The sequence below is a fragment of the Montipora foliosa genome, chromosome 3 (assembly GCF_036669935.1).
Source record: "Montipora foliosa isolate CH-2021 chromosome 3, ASM3666993v2, whole genome shotgun sequence".
NCBI classification, from domain to species: Eukaryota; Metazoa; Cnidaria; class Anthozoa; order Scleractinia; family Acroporidae; genus Montipora; species Montipora foliosa.
In genome coordinates this window covers 44,872,763-44,895,262 of record NC_090871.1, presented here as the reverse complement: position 1 = coordinate 44,895,262, position 22,500 = coordinate 44,872,763, and the positions used below count along the sequence as shown (strand labels likewise).

The 22,500-nt window shown below is 41.2% G+C and overlaps 1 protein-coding gene and 3 pseudogenes across 1 annotated transcript; all 4 read right to left on the bottom strand.

Annotated features, from left to right (window-relative positions):
- Positions 1-568, bottom strand: part of LOC137995978 (ATP-dependent DNA helicase PIF1-like) — a 1,216-nt pseudogene extending 648 nt beyond the window's left edge.
- Positions 569-1,189: 621 nt separating this feature from the next.
- LOC137994894 (52 kDa repressor of the inhibitor of the protein kinase-like) lies at positions 1,190-2,077 on the bottom strand (annotated as a pseudogene).
- Positions 2,078-2,220: 143 nt separating this feature from the next.
- Positions 2,221-7,289, bottom strand: LOC137995977 (52 kDa repressor of the inhibitor of the protein kinase-like). The gene is made up of 4 exons (XM_068841419.1): positions 7,065-7,289; positions 6,508-6,625; positions 2,767-4,056; positions 2,221-2,660 (listed from the first exon to the last, which is right to left on the bottom strand). The coding sequence occupies exons 1-4, from the start codon at positions 7,287-7,289 to the stop codon at positions 2,221-2,223; spliced, it is 2,073 nt and encodes a 690-aa protein (XP_068697520.1).
- Positions 7,290-9,711: 2,422 nt separating this feature from the next.
- On the bottom strand, positions 9,712-12,488 carry LOC137994893 (uncharacterized; annotated as a pseudogene).
- Positions 12,489-22,500: the final 10,012 nt, after the last annotated feature.

Here is a 22,500-nt window from a genome sequence, read left to right as displayed (position 1 = left end):
CTCATGATTGTATTTTGCAACTTCCTCATCACTGAAGAATAGTCTTGTTGCATCATCAAACTCTGTTAAGTGTGGAATGTTGGTTGGCTGACGTGTCAACAGCAGGTTCCAATCATCAATGGTTGATTCACCTCGGCACAACCTTAGAAGTAATTCTCGAAATTTGACTTGGTTCAAGTCTGCTCCTTGCACACATTGATTGACTATTAGCTTGATTACTTTATCAAACATTCTATAAGCAAGATAACCCTACTCTTTCATGTTATTGTTTGGCTTAGCATAGTTTAGGCTTAGGGTTTGTCAGCTACAGGTGGAAGCCGACCTGGATCACCTGTTAATATTAAGGAAATCCCTCCAAAAGGTTGATCACCATTCTCCGTTATCTGTTTACAGCACCTGTCTATGCAACCAAATGTCACTTGGCCTAACATGGAATACTCATCAATAATTATATATTTTACATCCTTAAATGATTCTTGTAATCTACTCAAGTTCTTCCTGTGAGGTCTTAATTTCCTCTAGGTCAAACAGGAAGCTATAATAGAAAATGCATTGTTACCCCTTGCATCTTTACCAGTAGTTTCAGTGATAGCACATGTGTTATTCAAAAGTGCATGGATGGCATCAATGAGATAGCTCTTTCCGGTCCCTGCCTCTCCAATTAATATAAGGCAAAGGGACTCTTTGTCTCTTCAGATGTCTTCAGAATGTGACCTAATAATATTGTACGCTACAGGCCTGTAGCCAGGATTTTTTACGGGTGGGTGCGATCACTTGATTATATGGACCAACGAGCGCCGGAGGCGCTCTTTACTAGGGGGGTCCGGGGGCATGCCCCCCCGTGAAATTTTGAAAATTAAGTTGTCTGAGACTGCATTTCGTGCGTTTTGAAGGTCAGTATGATAGCAATATAGGTCGCTAAAAGCGAACCTAAAAACGTGGATATTTGTCAAATTTTGAACTTCAAAATTGATTTTTTTTGGCAAAGAGAATGCTTTACGTATGTATTTTACAATGTAGAGAATAACAATGCCAATGTCACTATTTAAAAATAACAAAAATAGAAATAAAGTTGTAAATCCGTATTGTTCACTCGGCTGGCTGCTGATCATCACGATCTTTCAGAAGTGTGCCAAGCTCAAGCCTCCTTGGGTGCATCTTGGCAAACAGATCAACTACTATGTCCAGATCAATGTCTGTCAGATAGTGGATGTGCATAAGGGCCAGAGAAGAGAGCCTCTCTTGTGTCATACTGGCTCTGTTAAAAGTGTGTAGCCATCTAAGAGCACTTGCGCTTCGTTTGCATTCACAGCTAGTGGCTGGGATGGTACAGCAAATCTTTAGCAGGACGTAAAGATTGGGATACATGTCTTCATCGCACTCCTTCAAGGCTTTCGCAGCGGTGCTGGGTCTCTCCTCGTTTGGTTTTGAGCTGTATCTAAATTAAGAAACAAATATGATTACGAATTGTACACCAGTACAAATTAAGTATTGCACGTACTAAGAATACATTTCTACCTGATCTTCCAGCGAAGCAGTTCTTGGTCTAATAACTCAGCAGACGGAAGATCATCTTTGTATGCCTCGATGAGGTCATCCACGTTCGGAAGATCTCTCTCACACAGGACTGAAGGCACCAGACCAAGAAGACTAGATGCCAGTATAGACAAATCTGTTTATAGGAAAAGAATAACAATTGACACCCTTTAAATCCGACATGAATTAAAGACTTAAAAAAATAAACGTTAATGTTATTGCTCCTTTTACCACAAAAACCTGAACAGCAATGTGTAAAATTTTACTCAAAGAGACAACAGTTTTACTTTTCAACTCATTACCAGAAAACTGCCCATCCAGTTGGACGTTGATGTGGTTAATTAGTGGCATAGCCACGTTCCTTCGATAATACTCCTCAGGATTGGTAGCTGGGGCGTTCTCACGATTGGTCTGGCGCCCCACAGCTCTTGGCATAGAAGGCTGAACATTTAGAGCAGAAGCCACTCTGACGGCGTGCTGATAAATATGCGCAAACTTTTCCTCCATCTTCGAGGCAATGACTTCATAAGTCTTTTTAACATCTGCGATCTACAAAACATAATTTTTTTTATATATTTCATTTTTATATTTTCCATAATGATGTCTCTCTCTTAAAATGTGACGGTCTTGGCATGTTTTTATATTACTGGTCTTGCCACGTATGTACTTTTGTATTTGAATCCATTAGTTGTGATACATCTCTAGAACGGTACTTAAAAAATAAATGTTATTGTATAAAACTATTTCCAGTACCTCCTGATATGCCTTGATTATGTCAAGTGATTGGCCCTGTAGTTTCACTGTTATGCCTGACATGTGGGACAAGAACTCGTACAACACAAGGAATGATACTATAAAGTCGAAAGACGTTAGACTCCCCAACATCGCTATGGCGTCACCCTTGCTCTTCGGATCCCACACAGCATCTTGATAATCCTCGCCACATAACTCCCGATTTGCACCATACGCAATGTTTTCCAGGGCGGTGATGATGTAGACGTGAGCCTGGTAGAAGTGTGTGTACGCAGTATGTCGTGCTGCCCATCTTGTTCTGCACATGTCTATCAGGCCCTTGCGTCTTGTAGACTCTGGCAACTCCTTTGTTATGATGGACTGTAGAAGACCTGTCAATGAAACGTTTTTAGTGGATTGTTTTTACAATACTTATAGCAAGTTTATACAAATAGTTTTAAAAATATATAACATAACCATAAAAGTAACTTGGCTTACCTTCACGCTTTGGACTGCCAAGAAAATACAAGCTGCACTGCTTCAGTTTGTCGATGGCATTCCTGATGTTCGGCAGTGCACAGCTATGTGAAATCACTAGATTCAAGCAGTGACCACTACAGTGAACATACACAGCGTTTGGCGATTGTTCCCTTATCCGGCGCTGCACCCCCACATTGTCACTGGACATATTGGCAGCTGCGTCATATCCCTGTCCCCTGATGTTTGCAATCTCCAGGCCCATATCATGAAGGGTGGTGGTAATTTTAGCTGCTATGACTTTACCAGTTATCCTTGGAAGATGGAGAAACGCGAGGAACTCTTCCCTGACCTCGTTACTGTCGTCAACAAAGCGGGCACATAGAGCAAGTTCCTCTTTATTGTGGCTGGTTACCTCGTCAGCCATAATACTGTAAAACTTGGCAGCTTTGATTTCTTTCACCAATTTGCTTAAAATGATATCTTGTCCAATTATCTCGATCACCTGATTTTGAATAGAAGGCGACGTATATTTGACATTTCTTGTACTCAGGCCAGTACTGTAAAGATGTTGCTTCAGGATTTCATCGTGGTTGGCAATCATCTGTAGAGCTGCCAAAAAGTTGCCAACGTTCCCAGATTTATTTCCATTGGTGCTCAGGTCTTCCTTGTTGCCACGCAGTGCTATGCATTGACGACCACAGTACAGGACTGCTTCGGCAACACATTTAATTATGTGCCTGTTCCTTTGAATATTTCTCTTTCTCTCGTCATCCAATCGGTTGTCAATGTTCTGTTCTGGTTTGTCAACAGAGTTCAGAAAGCATTCTGTAGCAATCATGGATTCGTTGTGGTAGTTAGTACCCTGGTTTTTTTTTGCTTTTTCATAAAGCTTGTGAAAGGTTGTGAAAGGTTTGTTCACAAATGCGCCTTTGTTCTTTCTGCCCTCAAAAGGCATCATCAATGCACAGTGTTTGCAGAATGCCGCGTCCAGTGAAGGGCTGTAGACCATCCAGGGAAAGTCCCTGAGGTATCGTGACTGGAAGCATCTTTGGCACTGATGAAGGAACCGTGATGGAAACTGGTAGTGCGTTGGTGGCACGAAATGATCCTTAAGAAGATGATATTTTTCACCGACCGACAGAGCTTTCACGGCTGCAGCTACTGCTTCAAAAGACATCTTGTCATCTATAATCTTTTCGATATCATTCAGATTGGGATGAACATTTGGCTCTGTGTTATGTTGCCTTGTACTGCTGCCAGCATCTGAACTAGTTGCGCTCTGCAGGTGAGGTGCCATTTCGTGGCTTGCTAAAATAAAATATTTTGCAATTGGTGTTCACACAGTATTTCACTAAACAGTAATCTCGAAATCTTAGATTTACCTTCAAGGTTTTCCCGATAAACTTCTGCAGCCGGGTATCTTCTCTGACAGCACTTTCCTGTCGAGGCAGTTTTCTAACAAAGGTGTCCTTAGATTGGCAAGATTTGGCTGCGGCCTTTCTCTTTCTGTCTTCTTGCTCTTTTCGGCCCATTTTTCGTGAACTACGTGGAAAAATCTGTCGCAAAACTGAGAAAGATTGTGGCCGCAGTGTCGCTGAGTAGTTTTCCGTACAACGGCTAAACAATTCTTTTGTGCTGCATGTAACATGCAACCGGGAAACAATTTTTTCCTAGACATGTCTAGACATGGCCGAAATAAAAATTGAAATAGTCATCTATTGACTAAATATTGTTAAAATCTCCGTCCCAGGCTACTGATCAAACATGGAATCTTTTTTGGTATATTTACACCCATCGCACCCCCCCTCCCTACGGGCCTGCGCTATGTTTTGCATTTCACTGACATTAGCAGTGCTGACTTCTTCACAAGTTGACTGAGGATTCGGTATGCAGAGCTCCTTTTTATTTTTAATCCATGTTGGCATTTCACCAATCTGCTGTTCAGTATAACGAGTCCTATCCTCGTGCCAATCATATTTATGATTAGAACCTTCACTGGAAGAATTCAGAAAAGGGTTGTGCAAATCTGATAAAATCATCCATTCCTCTTGAGTGTTTCAGCCAGACTGTAAATCAATAGTGTTTTCATCAGACGAATCTTGTTGGTTTTTGACAACTTCCTGAAGTTTGTCAAATTAATCAGGGACATTGCTTTGTGCATATGTTGTGTCAAGAAATTCTTGCCATTTCTGAACAAAACCATAATTTGGTGGCTTTTCATCATCCCAAGCATTGTCTTGTGATACTCTCCAAGGTTTGTATCTCAGCAACTGACTCGAGAGGCAAAATGCAAAGAACACAATTTTACATATAACTGTTTGAAAATTGAGACCAGTCTGGAAAACAAAAAAATTCATTGAAACCAGCCCTCTTCCCTCCCCCACCACCCCTGCCGGAAATTCCTGGGCCTTTGGAAACCCCACCCCCTGGAATTTCCAATCCCTTCCACGGGGAAGGGGGTCTGGAACTACGCAATTCCAAAAAATATTATTTCTCGCCAAGTATTGCATCTTTTATGTTCAAATAAATGCTGAAAATAAAGATCTCTGTAATTTAATTTCTTCTTTGTCAAAACTTAGCATAACCCCAACAGAGAAAATCATCACACATGCAACAAATTTGATGGCATTTTCTCTTGTTGAATTCTCATGCTAAACACAGGAATTTTTGGTTATTGAAAAAATCTTTCTCTACTCGTTAGCAATCACCTGTAAGATTTCAGAGAAATCAACCGACCATGAATATTTTATGAATGTTCTTTCAATGGGAAGTCAAAAGGTTTGGCAGATTTATGCATAATGCGGGCAATTTTGAGCAGTCGAGTTGCATGTGTCACACATTCTCAATAATTTTTTCACAAAATGTTCCCGAATTTTTGAGCATCACCACAGAAGACAAGAACATCATTATAAAATCTTATTCTATGCAAACAGTAAGTTCTAGAGGAAATTTTGAGAGTGGAAATCAAGTTAACAGTCAAGGAAATACAAGCCCACAAGGCCGCATCAAATATTTAATTCATTAAGTAAATAACACAGCAGGAAGACGCTAAACCTCATTTTCACATGAAAATTCTTTACTGTTGCCAGAAAAACCATCCAGATATCTTGGCTAGGCTCTAAACAAGATTTCTGTGTAATGTTTTTGGTGATTTCGAGTTCATTTGGCGGCTTTTCATCATCCCAAGCATTGTCTTGTGATACTCTGCAAGGTTTGTATCTCAGCAACTGATATTTACAGTACAGTGGAAAGTTTGGACCTTTTGGGTTTGAAGAGTATAAGGGGAATATTCTTGGTATAATGTTATCAGCCTGTTTTGTAAGCTTGTCATTTGCCACTTTATATTTTGCAACAAACTGCACAAAATTGAGGTTACTTAAATCTGCTGACTTATCATTAGTGCGATCAACATATACATCAAGAAGTGAATTCTGAGAACAAGCTTGGCCTTCTTCCAACATAGCAGAAGTCTTTACTCTACGAGAGCCATTCAAACTAATGGGTATGACATGGAAGGAAGAACTGTGCAGCTTAAGGGACAGCAAGTGATGCATTATCTCCTGTGCTGCATAATCTCTTTCACCTAGTGTCTTTGTAGCTTTGAGAGGATTGCTATTACTTTGAACTTTACTTACAATACTTTTGAAGGCAGTTTTCAACAGTAGTGACGCGGTTCACCTTTTGCGGTATATTTAGTGAGATATTCTACACATGCATAGTGATCTAGAACAACTTGAATATCACAGTTTGCTCACCAACCTTGTATCTGAAGTTGCTGATTGCTGTTCAGTCTAGAATCATTTCTTCGGCTTATAAGTTTTGCTCTGTATTGGATCTCATCAGACTTGCTGTGAATGTTCTCAAATTCTAATTTAGTCTGAGAACAATGATCAATTGGAAAATGGAAGCAGCATTTCAATTCCTTGTTGTCACAATTCCTTGTTGTTGTTGAGGAGCAAGGGTGGCACAGTTGGTTAGTGCGCGGCCATGGTGCAAGAGGTCCTGAGTTCAATTCCCGGATCTCGCATCCTTGTTTTGACTTCTTTCCTTTCCGTGTAGCTAAGTAGCTTTAAATACCCGTAAAACGGAGCACTGATGGAGAGGGGGGAGTAAAATGAGCGCACCGTCGACCTCAGGTTTGTCAGTTGAATTACTGTTACGAGTTATCGACGTTAAATATGGTTGCTTTACTTTACTTTACTTTACCCTGTTTTCGAAGACAGTAGCTTGTGATGCATTTTTGTGACACTGCACCATGTTCAGCAAGTCGCAATAATCTGATATCTCTTTTGGCAGGGATGAATGTCAGGTCTTACCCAAATGTCATCTTGTGGTGGATTTGGATTAACAGTTGAAAGCAACCAATCAACATATTGCCATACCCTTTGACGTGCCTCAATGCCATCAGCAATTTCCTTTTCAAGTTCAGGAGTGGTGCTATTACCATGATGTTTTATCAAGTTATCTGCTAAGACCCCTTTCAGGGCAATCTTTGTTAGTTCACACAAGCCAGAATCATTTTTTAAGCCTAGCTGTGCCATGGCAATGAATACTTACTTTCTCTCCCCTGGTATTCAAACCTGTACCAGTGCCACTTGGCATCAAGAGTGTTGTACAACCAATATTTAAGAAAGATCTCTAGCCTTTGAGTAAAGAACCAGTCTGCAATGTGTGGATTGTTAATCACATTTTGTCGCCTGTCAACGGTTGTAGAGTTACTTCCAAGCAAATTGTGTAACTCTGGCCAATGCATGTCAGCTGATGAAAATGTAAAAACAATTTTTGGAGTTCCAACTGTTGTAACAATTGCTTTAAGATCTTCTTTTACCTTATGCCAATAGGCATTAGTTCCAGATATTTGTGACATATCGCGAAACCTTTGACATGAATGCTGCTGAATTATTATTAGCAGCCATCTCCTTTAGTTCATCAATAGTCAAGTGAGCTTCACCACTTTGTTGTAAGGCCCGTTTTCTCTGAAGCATGTCAAAGGCCCAATATGAGAATCTAGGGTGATTGGCAAAGCGGTAAATCCATTCGTTATCTATGTTCTCAGCAAATTTGAGCAAAGTGAGACATTTGTTACAACTGACAGATTAGTGGGATCACCATTTCCATCGGGAAACAAAGTTGGAAATGCCATGGTGGCAAGAAATGGTGTGGTATACTCATTTAATGGAGGCTGCTCATGAGACGGCCAATTCAGTGGTTTGTCTCCAGAGAGTTGACTTTTAATAGCTTGCACCTCTTGCTCTTGTTGTGGACCAACTGGTAAAAAGCTACACATTTCAGTTATTGTAAACAATATCCTGCTCATTTTCAGAAGAGGCTGGCCCTCGATCTATATTAGACAGCTCATCTGATAAAACATCAGTAACTGCCTCAACAGTTGAAATGTCAAATGGTACATCATTTTCTGGCAAAGACGAAAATGCATCAAAATCAACTGCAACTTCCCTTTAATGAGGATTGTTCTGTGTTAACCATAGTAACGCACTGTGGACCTTCTCACATTTTCATCTTTGAATGTATTATTTTTTCCTTTCACTTTTACTACAATCACAGATATGTCCTTGGGATATCAAGGCAAAGAGGATGCAAGTTCCTTTATATTCTGTGGTAGGTTTATACAATGTCCAGAATATAACCTCTCTGCCCTCCTGGTTTTATGTAAACCCTCATAATTGGCAAGGCACGAGAAATCTACATTTCCTGAACTTGCGTCGAGTTCTGTAACTCTTTTGGGATTTGCCCTGGTTTCATGGAGTTTTCAACAGAAAATGCCTTAGGTGTTTTATAATCTCTTACGCACCTAGCACAGGTATACAAGTTGGAAGGGCTCACCAGCAGTTTTATTGGCTATGCCTCTTTGCAAATGATGCACTGGTTAATAAAATACTGTGTAGAGATGTGAAACGTTTGCATACCGGTATTTGACTTTGCCCAACGTTCATCATGCAGAGGGCCATGCAAAGTAGATTTAAAGTTCTGCAAATAGTTTTGCTGTCTATCCAACAGGAGGTCGTTTCTTGGTACATTTCTGGAGATTTTAGATTGTATTCCTGTGCCTAATGATTTATTCAGGGATGCCACCGATTTATTAGAGTGTGAGTTTAATTCTGGAGGAAGTTTAGATTGGGAAACTTGATCTGTTTCTTTCCTATTCTGAACACTATTTTGTCTTTGAAGCTTTTTTGCATGATACTTTTCTCGCCTTTTGGCTTGCCGGGCAGCTTTTGCTTCTGGGGTTTCACAAGCCAATTTGGCATTTTTATATTTTCTATCATTTGCCAGTTGCTTTTCCCTTGCCTGGGGTCTCATGTGACATTTGGACGTCATTGTTATACCTTCTTTTCTTTGCCAGTCTTAGTTCCCTGGCATCTTTGGACTCCAAAATCTTTCTTTTCCAATTTTTAAATTTGTTTTTCAAGTTACTTGATGTAGTGCCACGTTGTATAGCTGACACATAGTGTACATCATTTAAGTAGCCTAAGAAAATTGTTATTCTCTCGGTTTGAGAGTCATTAGTGCATGGAGTTATTATTTTGTTTGGTGACCCTTCAGTAGAGTCAGTTCTGTGTATAACACAATGAAATGAATTCGAAATGGTTTGAATAATGAATGATGTTGTCAAACCAGGTTTCTGGTTCAGACATTTGCTCTATATAACATTGCCATGAGCCAAGATCCAGGGGTACAAAGGCGTAACATAGGCTAAAATAAGGAAATTTTAAAATTTAAGTTTATTTGATGTGAAATAGTCTCTTTTACTGTCCATAATAATTGGCATAATATTGAGAAAAAATCAAATTATATATATTACCCATAATGCACTTTGGGCGTGGTCGTTTTCCATTTTCGGTTTATAACGTCATTTTAAGTGTCAAATTATGCAATAATCATCTTGAAACATATTAAAAGTTACTAAAACACTGCAGCACATATAAAATAACACTACAAGTACTAAAAAACAGACATGATTTCCTCATGCTGAGCAGGCGAGAGTTTGTGCATTTCTTTTCTTTGTCTTCTGATCAGTACAAGCTCGCCACAGATAGCTCGTACTGTGTTTGCATGCACTATGGCCTTCTTTTTGTCTAATTTATAAGTCATGTCTATAATGTTGTCTCTAAGGAAAAAGCTGCCTTTAAGAACAAGTGTTCCCTTCTCATAAGCAGCACCATAGTCGTCAATGGTATCATGCTCTAAGGACACTGCTCCAGAACTGGTTACTTTTAGAAGGTAGTAGTCATAGTATGAGTCATCAGCCGCTGCAATCACTACAATGCTTCCTGCCTCCACCAAATCAGTTATGCCATTCACCCGGTCAGCATCAGCAGCATCTTGGTTCTGCCTTGTCACAGCAACCTGGCCATCGCGAGTTATCTCTGTCTCCTGCCACTTGTCGACATATGCAGAGTTGACACAGGCTTCACTGTTGCCCAGTTTACATTGATTGCATACACAGCTGCGGAGTCCTGTGAAAACTTTGCACTGTGTTGGCGTTGTTTGGACTGAGTGGATCTTTCTTATGCCTTTGATAGCTTGAAAGGAACGCCCCTGTCTTTTCCTTGAAACTGAACCTTCCCCATCTGTTGGGATGTAAATGTAGACACGCTTCTCTAGGGTAATTCCTCCAGAGCTTGATGTGGGCAGCTGGAAATTCTCAGACAAATAGTTGTACAAATCTTTGGCATTACCAATGGTAACCTTTCTCTGAAGTACAGCAAGAGTGGCTCGCTGCTTTACATCAGCACCAGCCGCATCCTGCTCTCCCTTAGCATGAGATGTGTCAAAAAAGTGGCATTCGATTTGGCATCTGAAATCGGCGAGACAGCAAGAAAGGTCGCCAAAGGTGTGCTTAGACTTGTATTGTCCAGCACAGCCATCAGTGAATTCATGGATTTTCTCCACAGTTAAATGATTTTCTTCTCTGAGGTAGTGTAGAATGAGGTCTGGTACATGGTGAACCAAATGGTAGTCTTGTGTGTTGTCAAACGATAAGGCAAAAATGTGTTCCTTGATGATGGAGGGGTTTTCCTCAGAACTTTCCTTTCCATCGGTTTGGAGATTTGCATGACGGTAGAGAATGGTAACATGAATGGAAACTTTGTTGGGGTCGAAATACTGTGACTGGATTTCATCTTGTGAACAGCATATATAGTTTTCAGAAAAGTCGTGATCGCAGGGTGACATGATTTAGGGGGGGACTGCATAAAAGGTTGTCAAATTCATCTTTTTGCCACTTAGCCATGAAAGAATGGTAGGTGTATTCATCGAGCAGTTCCAAAAAGTACTTAAACATTTCATTCACTGGTGTTTCCTTGTTTATCAGTGCAATTTTTCTTCGTTCTTCTCCATTCTTGTCCTGTACAGTCACATAATCATATCTCTTCCACTTCACCACAACATCTCTTGATTCTTCATCCCTTGATAATTTTAGCTTCTTAACGCCACAATCATCAGACTTTCGCATTATGCACTCCAGACGATGGTGGGCAGCCACTTCTTCTTTTTCACAGAGGGTTGAGTCAACAACTTCACTCAAAAAATTGAAATGAGGAACTTGTTCTTCGTTACTACGTTCTGGGGACTTCCGAAACTTCATACAGCTATCAAATAACATTTTACATTCGACATGCTTCCTGCATAGACATGACTGTCTGTCTCTTTCACCGGCCCCTTTCACGAAAAATGGCTTCATTTCTTCAAATTTCCGTTGTTTAATTTTTATTTCTGGATGAAGTTGCTCAAAATCCTGGAAACACTCTTTTCAAGAACGTGTTTTGCATGCTCCACATATTCTCGTTTCCTCACCCGCTGGCGCATCTTATCTTTCTTAGACCCTGTTGGACGGCTGGCTTGATGGCCTCGTCTTTAACTGCATCCATCCTGACTTTCCTTTTTGTCACGATCCAACAAGCCTCGTCTCCCTTTAAAACTTTCTCTCTTTTAGAAATTCCCTTTGACACCTGCTGCCGTTTTATTCCAACCAGCTTTGAAACTCTGCTTTGTTGGCGAGTTTTCTTGACAGAGGCCCCAAATGCCAGAGAACGTGCCACACCATATGCAGCTCTTTGCTTGGTTGATTTGGCTCCTTTAACCTATGCCAGCCCATCTGCTAAGTCTGTCACTATACTCTTCATGGCCTCTGTATCCTGCTTGTCCACAGATGACTGAATAAAACCTTGTTTTTCTAAAAGTCTTCTTGTGCTCGGACTGTTTGCCAAAGTTTGGACTACCTCTGCTTTTTTCCGGGGTGATTTCGGTAACGTGGGGGTGACCTTGTCCCTAGCCCTTTTCTTAGACATTCGTGAAGGAAATGCCGATGGAGTTGCACAATCTCCTTCCCATTCCGGTCTTGTATCATTGGCAAGTTTTCTTTTCTCCCGAAATTTGGGAACTCGCTCTTTTGTTTGCCTTCTTTTATGTTCTTTTCTCTGTTCCTCTCTTTCCTCTTCTCTTTTTCTTTCAATTTTCTTAGCGCGGACTTCATCTGCTCTTTTTTCACCTGAAATTCTTCCCTTTGATGAAGCACGTGTTGCCACGTTTCCACGACCTTTCAAACTTCTTACATCGTGTAGCTTACGATTTTCACGTAGCCGCTTCATTCGTTCTCTGGCCTTTTCAGCAACCTTTTTATGATTATTTCGGTAGTATTTCCTCTTGTTATCATTCTTCTTTTCTTTCTTACTCTTTCTCCACGTGGCCACTGAATATTTATCCGTTTTACCCTCCATTTCTGATCGATTAAAGACTGTCACGCAACAAGTCACGTTTCTCAGAAATCCACGTGTGTTGAATCTATTGTTTTGGCCCTTGGATTCTATTTGCGTACCCCACAAACGTTCAGAAACGTTTCCGAAGGTGTTTCGATAAAATGGAGGCTTTCTTGCATCAAATTGAGCGGACATTTTCCTCCCGCGTTCAATGTTGCGCTACTCTCTTGTTGTTTGGTTCTTGTTACACAGTGGCGGATCAAGCAATTGTGTTCGGGGTTCGAGAAAAATGGGAATATTGGCCGCTTAAAGCAGAGAAAGAAGCAACAGATTTTGCAGCCGTCTGGTAATCTTATGAGAATTGTCCGTGCACTGTTTCACGTCTTGAGAACATTTCGTTTCTCTGGGAGAACAAAAAGAACTGAACAAGCAGGGTTTATTTTGGAGGAAATGGAGCTTGTAACAATGTGTTCGGGGGCGAACATTTTTAAATTTATCTCTAGAGCGGCTCAAGCAATCAAGCTGGATTTACTTGCACATAAACTGTATGGTAAGAGAATTGATATGTATTTTTTTCGGCGCCAAAGGCCATTTCGATGATAGTATTTTATCATGAGTGTTTTTTTTCGTAGCCATTAATATAAACAGCGTTACCAGAGACGTCTTTGTGTAAATTTCGTTATTTTATTGTATAGAGAAGTGTTATAAGTATTGTTCGTAGCAAGACATCTAAGTTGGATATAATTAAAGATTTGTACAACAACAAATGATGTGTGCGATTGATTTTGGTGAACTGGTGGACAAAAGTTGGAACACGACTTGATATTTTTGTTACGCATTACATTGCAAAATGGTGCTTATTCTACGCAAATAAAAAAAATTAAAATTACAAATTGTTTCCTCCCCCAGAAACATGTACGTACAAAAAATACTTATTTACTAAGCAATCTTTTTGGAAAGTTTGGTTCATTGTCTGCGTTTTGTTTTGAAGATATTGCTAATTTTTGTTGTTGCTTTCCGTTTGTACCCCTGGATCTTGCCACTGATCGTGATTAATTCCTGCAAGACGTATTTCCTGATGGTAGTCTGGTGTACCAAACAACTGATGGGAGCAAGCTTTAAAAAAGCATGCACCATCACCGCCAGTTTCTAGTGGCTTTAATCCAATGGTCGCTAACTTATCTGTAAGAATTTTCAATGGTGATTTTCTTTGCTCAGTTTCTCCATTTCAGTTCATATCTCCTCTTAGGTTTACTTCACAATGGAAGACACCATCATACTTATGTAAATAAGTGCTAACTTTAGGCAAATGCTTCTGTTTATTTGTATGACATAAATACATGTAAGCACTGAAAAAACTGTCACTTCTTTCATGATTCTGAACAGAAAAATCTTTGTATTTGTAAGCAATGGAGTATAATCTTGAGGACTGAGGGACATTTTTCTTTACCATACGTTTTACATTTTTCCTCATTTTCCTTTTAGTCAAAATTGTCAATATTTTTTTCTTGGCAATTCTAGAGGGAGCACGACCCCTCTTTTGCTGGCCCATGTTCTCTCTACTTTTTTTCTAATGGAGGCTCTGTAATTCACAGGCTTTTCGCAGCAGGGAATGCTTTCTCCTGAAGTTATCACAGATTTCAAACTGGTGCTGTCATCGGAAGCAGCTTCTTTTGGTGATAACAATGCCTCATTCGTGCATGTCAAATGATTATTCACCCGCCATACAAGGCATTTGGTCAATCCAATAGTAGGCTGTATCTTTCCTCAAAGCCGTACAGTCGTCAGGCAATGAGGTTTGGACTGTTCATATCCCATACGCCATACAGTCGATAAGCAAAGGGCTAGTTTGCCTAGCTGTTCTGGAACCTAAAGCTGTACAGCCATCAGGCAATGGGCGTTGGACTGAAATTGATTGATTTCGCGTAAGACATTAGTTCCTAATATATGCCAGAAATTTACGCTTCGATTATTCTCGCGCTATGCGAATCGCATTGTGCGCAACAGGAATCGCGTCGCGCAGGAAACGCGACGCGAGGTGGTAACTTACTTTTGAGCGGTACTGTACGACACCCCAAGAGAAGACCAAGCACCTTCCCGTCGCCCAGCAAGAGGTACTTACCAAAGGGTCGACACACCGGCCAGTGTGGCAGAGTAGAGCAAACATCCGCAGAGCACTCAACTGTAAGGCACGAGCAAGCAAGAGAATCCGCATGAGGGGCATGGCCAAAATCCGCAGGGCATAAGAAATGTTCGAGGCCAAGCACAGTGTCTGCAGAGCCTCAAGGTGAGACGCACAGAGCCCCGCGAGGTCCAAATCCACGTGAAGGAGTTCAAGAAATTAACTGACTGGAGAGACCCGCCAAGGCCTCTGATTGTGTGCGTATGTACAACTGGAAGGCATTGCTGGTCCAACGTCCTAACGCCTGGATTAAGTGGTCGGGGACGCCATTGCGAGCTGCGACCGTTGCTGCTCCAATGCGGAAGCTATGGCTTGAAAAATTGCCAGGAATGCCAGCTGCCACCATAATTTCAGGGATCCAGCTAGTGAGCAGAGCTTGAGACAAGGGCCGGCCATCCTGGAGCAGGAAGAAGGGGCCTTCTGAACTTCCCCTAATGGACAAATACTGCATAACAGCTTGAAGAACACACAGGGGGAAACGACCCTTCCCGATATGAATAAAACAACCCTTGCGGAAAGGGTCCGTCTTGGAAGCTTTGATCTTAATGCGTAAGCATGAAGGATCGGTGGCTGAGTCCACGGCAATATCCTGGACACACAAATGAAGGGTGGAGGAGAAGGACACGAGCTTAGGAACCGTGAGCCAAAGTATCCAAGGGTACACGCAGCCCAGAACATACAGTGGTCCGGAACTGAGAGGTCGAGAGACTTAAAGATTACCATCATAAGCCCATCTGTGATTGGTAAGCGTGAGTAAGAAGAGGAGCCCTGAGCGCGCTTGATGCCCCTAACCACACGCTGTAAACGAAGGCAGTTAAGAAGAGGATCCGGGAAACCCTCGTCAATATGTAGAGAGCACACGGCAGACAAATAGACCTTTATGGAAGAATGCCAAAGAGACCCGGCCAAAAAAGTTGCAAAAAGACACAATGTCCACTCGTAAACAGGGCACGGAGAACCACTAGAATGCAGTTTGCCCAGCTGAGTACAAAAATTGATGAACTGCTTTTGTCCAGCCGTGTAGGATTTACGGGAAGAAGCAGCCAAGCCATGGACCAGGAACTGATGGCACTGCTGTTCTAAGATGGAGCAGTCAATTCCTACAAAAGCTGATGTGGAACAGGCACTGGGAACAGCTGAGCTTCCGGAGCAAGCCGCCTGAACTCCTGCCAATGAAAGCGGGACAAGGCGTCAGCAATACGATTAGAGACACCTGGAACGTGATGAGAGGCAAACGAGAAATTAAAATGGGCAGCGGAAGCAAGCAGATGGCGCAGCAAACGCATCAAACAAGGAATCTTTGGAACATGATATTTGACTATTGGAACATGATAGACTGGAACATGATTGGAACATGATATTTTTCCCAATTTATTTTATGGTCTTGATTTGATCATGGTATGAAAAAAAACATGCAAATTTGAGCTCCCAACTTGTATCTTGCTATAATTTTTACATCAAGAATCACCCCTTCTCACCAAAGAAATTTTGTTAGAAATTCTGGTTGGTGGACATTTTTAAACTTAAGAATGAGTGAAAGTAGAATTTTCACAGGGGTGATAGGGAAAATGCCTTCTTTAGTAATAAATGAAAAAGCATTTATTGGATCGAAGCACTCTAATGTATCTCATAAAAGCTTTCGTCTTTTGCAAACTTTTTTATTGTTCGACAGTCTGGAGCAACACAAGCAATGAGAATATTAAAAAACTTCAGTTAGTCCAGAATTACGCTTGCAGGATCGTAACTGGCTTGAAAAAGTACGATCACATTACAGAAGCCCTGAAGTCCCTTAAATGGCTTAACGTAAAGAAAAAACTACTCTTTAATGACTTAGTCATGGTTTATAAATGCATCAACAACTTGACTCTTAACTATCTCTGTGAACAATTTAAACAACGCTCAGAAATTCACCAAAGAGATACCAGGCAAAAGAGCGAGCTTACGTTACCCAAGTGTAGGATCGCGGCTGGGCAAAGGGCTTTTGCCTTCCGTGGGGCTAAAAGTTTTAACTGTTTACCTAAATTAATCAGAGACACGGAAAGCCTAAGTGGTTTTAAAAGGAGAACTTTTAAAAATATTTTCAATTCGTAACATGTGAATTTAATATTGAAATATAAGCTGTCTTTATATATATATATATATGTAATCTATATTTTTATTTGTAATTAGTTATTATCTTATTTTATCTTATCTTATTATTATCTTGTTTTTGTAATTTAATATTTCATATTCATGTAGGGCGGAAGAGCCCCCAGGGGGGAGCTATGCAATAAAGTATGTATGTATGTATGTATGTAAATAATACACTAGACTTGAAGTCACATTTCTTAGTCAGCATTTAAAAGCTGTTTAAGTGCATCTAATGCACAATACTTGTCACATTTGTTGGAACACCCATCCTCGTTTCCCCCCTCCTTCGATGTTGATTTCAAAACTACCAGAGACTGCTCGACGCGAGGGCCAATGACGAAGCAGTTGACATTAAAGGCGAAGCAAATGTCGAAACGAAAGAAGGAACTACTAAAGGAAATGGTCTACCTTGTGTAGCTGCGATATTCAACTGGAACCCCGCGCCGGAGTCCAAAAACAAAGAAGCCAAGGTGCTCAGGGGAGCGGGAACGGCCGCAGAAGTGGCGAGCGAAGCTGGAGGAGCTGAAACAGCAGCACTAGACGGCACCAGATGAGCCGATGAAGCAGCAAAATGAGACTGAACCACGGCCTGAACTGCTTGGGAAATGAAAGCAGCAAGTTCCGGAGAAAAAAGCACAGTTGAACCAGGAGAAAGTCCGCTTGAAGTGGACACACTCGGCGCCAGAGCGTGGCTCGCAGAAGACGACGTATTGTCTGGTGGAGTGGAGATCGATGCAGCCACGGACAATGGAATTCGGAACAAAGCCGCTTCCTGACTGGTATTCGCTTGGCGAGAAGTCATGATTCCGGTCAGAAAGCAAAAGCACTCAGCTACAGCAAAAAGGCACTCAGCTATGGCAGAGAAAGGCGAACGAGAACGTAGCTGGAACGCAATACAAATGCCCCTGCAACACACTCTGAAAAAGCGAACCCCCCGCGCATGGCCTCCCGCATAGGGAAAATGCCTTCTTTAGTAGTAAATAATACACTAGACTTAAAGTCACATTTCTTAGTCAGCATTTAAATGCTGTTTAAGTGCATCTAATGCACAATACTCGTCACATTTGTTGGAACACCCATCCTCGTTTCCCCCCTCCTTCGATGTTGATTTTAAAACTACCAGAAGTTGTCCGAAATTTTTTCTAACAACACTGAATTGGGGGGAGGGGGAGAAGGGATAAGCTGCCATCTTGTAACACAACGATTCTAGATCATTCGTGGAACGTGTTCCAACGAAATGTGTCTAGTATTGTATTCGTAATAATGTGTTAAGTGATGGGAGGAAGCATAGTAGATCTTGCTTTGATAACAACGTGTGCGATGGAGAATTATTGACGTCTCTTTAATCGCACGTGCTGGCTGTTTCTAGTGGTTTTAATTGTGAAACTCATTATATAAAGTGGGGAATTTTCGTGGGAAAGGCATGAAGATTTTGCGAATTGTTAGGGATACGATCAACAAGCGACCAAATATAACCAGTACGCAATGGTGTTCAAAAGTGCGATTGACATTGTGCCCCTGGCCCGGGCATACTATGTATGCAGGGTTAAGGGACTGCCTATTCGTAAAGTTGCAGAGATGTGCCAAATTTCTATCGGAAGTGTTTTCGGGATTAGGAATGAGAAAAATATGGAGAGAAGATGTATTAGGATGCATTCCAAACGGGGTGCGAAGTGCAAGTTGAGCGAGAGGGAAAAGAGACTACTGATAAGACGTCTAAATGTGCTGAGAAGAAAGGAGGTGAATTTCACGTGCAAAAGACTCATGGAAGAAGCAGGCATAGATCAGGGGCGAGTTTCTGTCAGGACAGTTTCCCGTTTTTTAAATTCGCAGAACTACTTTTATTTACAGTGTGCCAAAAAAGGAGTCATGAATGAAGAAGATATAAAAAAAAGGGTGAGGTTTGCGAAACACATGAAACAGAATTACAGTGAAAATGTTTGGACGGACGAAATTGGCTTCTACTTAGATGGTACGGGTTTCACACACAAGCAAAATCCACTAGATCAGGCAAGTGTACCGAAGGCTCGTGTGTGGAGAAAGAAATCGGAACGCTTGGCCCTGGGATGCACTGCTAAAGGTCATAAAGAGGGAACGGGAGGAAAAGTGTTGAGATTAATAGTCGCTATTTCCTATGACAAGGGAGTTATTTGCTGAGAGCCATATGAAAGAATGAATGGGAGATATTTCGCATCATACATTGATGCCAATTTTCACAGGCTCTTTCACGTTGCTGGCAAAGGGAGCAGGCGCCTTTTTGTCCAAGATGGAGATCCTTCTCAAAATTCATCTTTAGCAAGAGCCGCAATGCAACGCACCAACAGCACATTAATTAAACTGTGCCCAAGATCTCCAGATCTGGCTTGCATTGAAAATTTGTTTTCAATAGTTGGCAGGAGGCTCAGGAATCAAGCTGTGCAAGGCAATATACGCCATGAAACATTTCAACAGTTTCAAACTCGTGTGATAAATACATTTTTGTCTGTACCCGTTGAGACTGTGAACACTTTAATAAGCTCTATGCCCAAACGGATTGACATGGTTATCAAGAGCAACGGCAAGCGTATAAAATATTAATTATGGATTTAAATTAGTTGTGTAAATATATCACAGCAGCAGAACACGTTTTACTCTTCAATAGTAACCAAATCAGTTTTAGCAAAAGAACAGCTCGTCCATAATGGTGTGGCGGTCTGATCTCGAGACACTCTGACTCAAAGCCTGAAAATATTAGGCTAATGGATAACAACACCTGTTACTGACGCAAAACGATACTTTCCTAAATAAAGCGCAAAAAAATTGTCCATTTTTTGGTTTTATTCTACATCACCATACCCCTGTAGGGGGCAAAAGGATAATAATGTAAGCCCCGCATTAATTACATTAACTTATGTGTGCACAATGGTGAAGTAACTCAATTAATGTTTTCCAAATTCTGCCCGTCTACTGCCTGTTACAAGATAGGTAAAAATAGACTTGAAAATATGAAAACGTAATTAGACTTTTCCAATCCACTGTATGTTATGACGTCGTTTGGAATCGTGAATCTCAACGGTTCACCGTGGTGAATCGTTGGTAAGGTGAAAGATAAACAATTCGATTCTTTAAACAGACGATTCACCATGGTGAACCGTGCTGCAATAGCATGAAATGCTATGGGATTTATTCCAATTTATCTTTAATAACTAGTTTTAAACACAACCTCGGGATAGGATCGCTTTAATGCCTGGAAACTCGTTTTTCCCAATATATTGAGCTAAAGTATGTCTGGTGAATCGCACGGTGAATCGATAATAATCGCTTTTGCGCAGAAGATTTAATTTGCATACTAATTCAATTTCAGTTTAATCATGCTGTGGAAAAATAAGTTCACTAAAACAAGGGGCACACGATGGAACGGAATACTCGCCATCGAACTTTCATCATATCTGTTTCCCTTTGGTCCACGACTCCTCCTCGGACAAAAGAAAGTTCATCTTTGCTGGTGCAAAAATCGGCGTGTCTCCTTTAAAAGCAATGTCATGTTTATAATGTGTTTTTGGCGCAGGCAAGTGCTCTTCCTGGCCCTCCAGAAGCATGAGAAAGTCATGCCAAGGAATTATTTGCGCGGACCACCGGAAGTTGTTCAAGAATACTACTTCCGCTTCTTCAGCTCCTATCCAAGCAAACGTTGTAGACGCTGGATTTGTAAACGTCTTAAAAATCCTGTTCAGTGGGTTCAATAAAAATGTTTTGGCGCAGTTGCAGGGACCTTTGAGATACAGGTTTCGGTATTTCCCACGGCCCTTTTGCAGGAGAGTACGCACAGCATTGGAAAACTCTATTCTTGGTATGTTGTTTTGCCGAAGAACTTCATTAGCCATTCGTATCCACTGCCCCCCACAACCAGGCTCGCACTCATTTCCCAGACAGCCATAAAGGATCTCTACTCTACTCAATTGACTTCTTTGGAGGGTTGCCTCCGCATTCTCAAACTCCCACCCAACAGAGAGGGCTTCATCAACGGCTTTGCTTCCACGGTTTGCAATAAATTGGGCTAAGTCGCATTTTCCTTCGTTTTTCTGCTGGTTTGCTAGCGCAAGAAGTTGTAAACGAGTTTTTATCCCCTTTTGAACTACTACTTGGGATACGTCATAAATACTTAAACATTTACGCGACTTCTTGCGCTTGGTGCAGGGATAATTTCCTTCAGCAGGTCTTGTACGCGTTCGACTGGCTCTACTCATGTGTGGCTGAGAGGCGTTCGTTAAATCGGGGTGATTTATGGATTGCAGATAAGAGGAATCCTCTTTGGTAGTATACTGCCATGCGGAGTAATAATTATGGTGATTGTTGCTAAAATGTACTTTCACTCCGTGTCGCTCCTCAAGATAATTACGTACTCTTAGCCAATGGCGCCGTGCATGTAATTTTACGGCCATGTGGAAATAAAAACCGCCATCTCTATGAGCCTCTTTGCTGCAAACCCACTGAACAACCTCTGAATGCGTACAGGGATCGGCGTTGGCAAAACTGTCCAAAACAAGGCGTGAAAATTCTTCTCTACTTGCCACCACTTCCAAGTCAGCTCGACTGTATGTTATTAAGTACACACTCCTAACCTCACGAGACATCAGTGACCCCACCTCTTGAGAGTTCTCCCCTTCGCTAACCGCTGTCATCGCTTCACTGCTAACATCAACTCTCAGAATGCAAGGAACATTTATTTTGCTTTTCAGGCCGCCTTAATTTCGCTCGATTCTCGGCTCCATAACACTTAAACCAGCCAAGACGGTATGTTTAATCAAATTACACAGTGTAAACAACCTTATAAGGAAATGCGGTAAACAGCATATTAAAGGTCTTCCCTTTGACATCAGACACTATTTCTTTGACCTTATAAGAACTCCCCAACACATCTTGTACGATTATTATCATGTTCAAACAAACTGCCCACTTTTCGAAGTACGAAGCATGCGAACAGACAATGCCGTTTGCCTTAGGAAGAAATTGACCTCTTTTTGAGACTTGCCTTCTATCCTAATCTGACCGCTTTGCACCCTCTACAGATTTGCCGATTTCTTTAAAACAAATACAATACTGGTCACATTTGTTGGAACACCCATCCTCGTTTCCCCCCTCCTTCAATGTTGATTTCAAAACTACCAGAAGTTGTCCGAAATTTTTTCTAACAACACTGAATTGGGGGGAGGGGGAGAAGGGATAAGCTGCCATCTTGTAACACGACGATTGTAGATCATTCGTGTAACGTGTTCCAACGAAATGTGTCTAGTATTGCAGCTCCGGGAACATCACAGTTGCCAGAATTATCTTGAGAAACATCAATACATGTGGTGTTTTCAAGTTCAGAGAGAGAAACGCTCTCAATAGCCAGTTCAAACAGAGAATTGTCATTCAGCAAATCATCCCAGTGTTCATTTACATCATCATCATCACAATCAAAATCATCGTAGAATTCATCATCGACAAAGTCTTGCATGTTCATGTCGCAGATATCTCCATAGACTACACTAATGAACTCCAAAATTTTAAATGCATGCCTCACATCCTAGATTTCAGCATGTGAGCAGATGTCTTCTACTGTAAACAATTTATTTACATGCTCCAAGACTTGTGACACTTGTAGATCGGAGTATCGAAGAACATTACAATCAAAGGGATAGTTTCATTTTGGTGACACTTCCAAGCACTGGCATAACAGCAAATTAGCATTTGGAAGCC

Coding starts and splice junctions, on each gene's coding strand:
- LOC137995977 (XM_068841419.1), bottom strand. CDS start 7,289: ATGGCACAGCTAGGCTTAAAAAATGATTCTGGCTTGTGTGAACTAACA. Junction 6,626..7,064: donor CACCACAAGATGACATTTGG/GTAAGACCTGAC, acceptor CATTGTTCTCAG/ACTAAATTAGAATTTGAGAA. Junction 2,661..2,766: donor TGGCAGTCCAAAGCGTGAAG/GTAAGCCAAGTT, acceptor TTTCATTGACAG/GTCTTCTACAGTCCATCATA.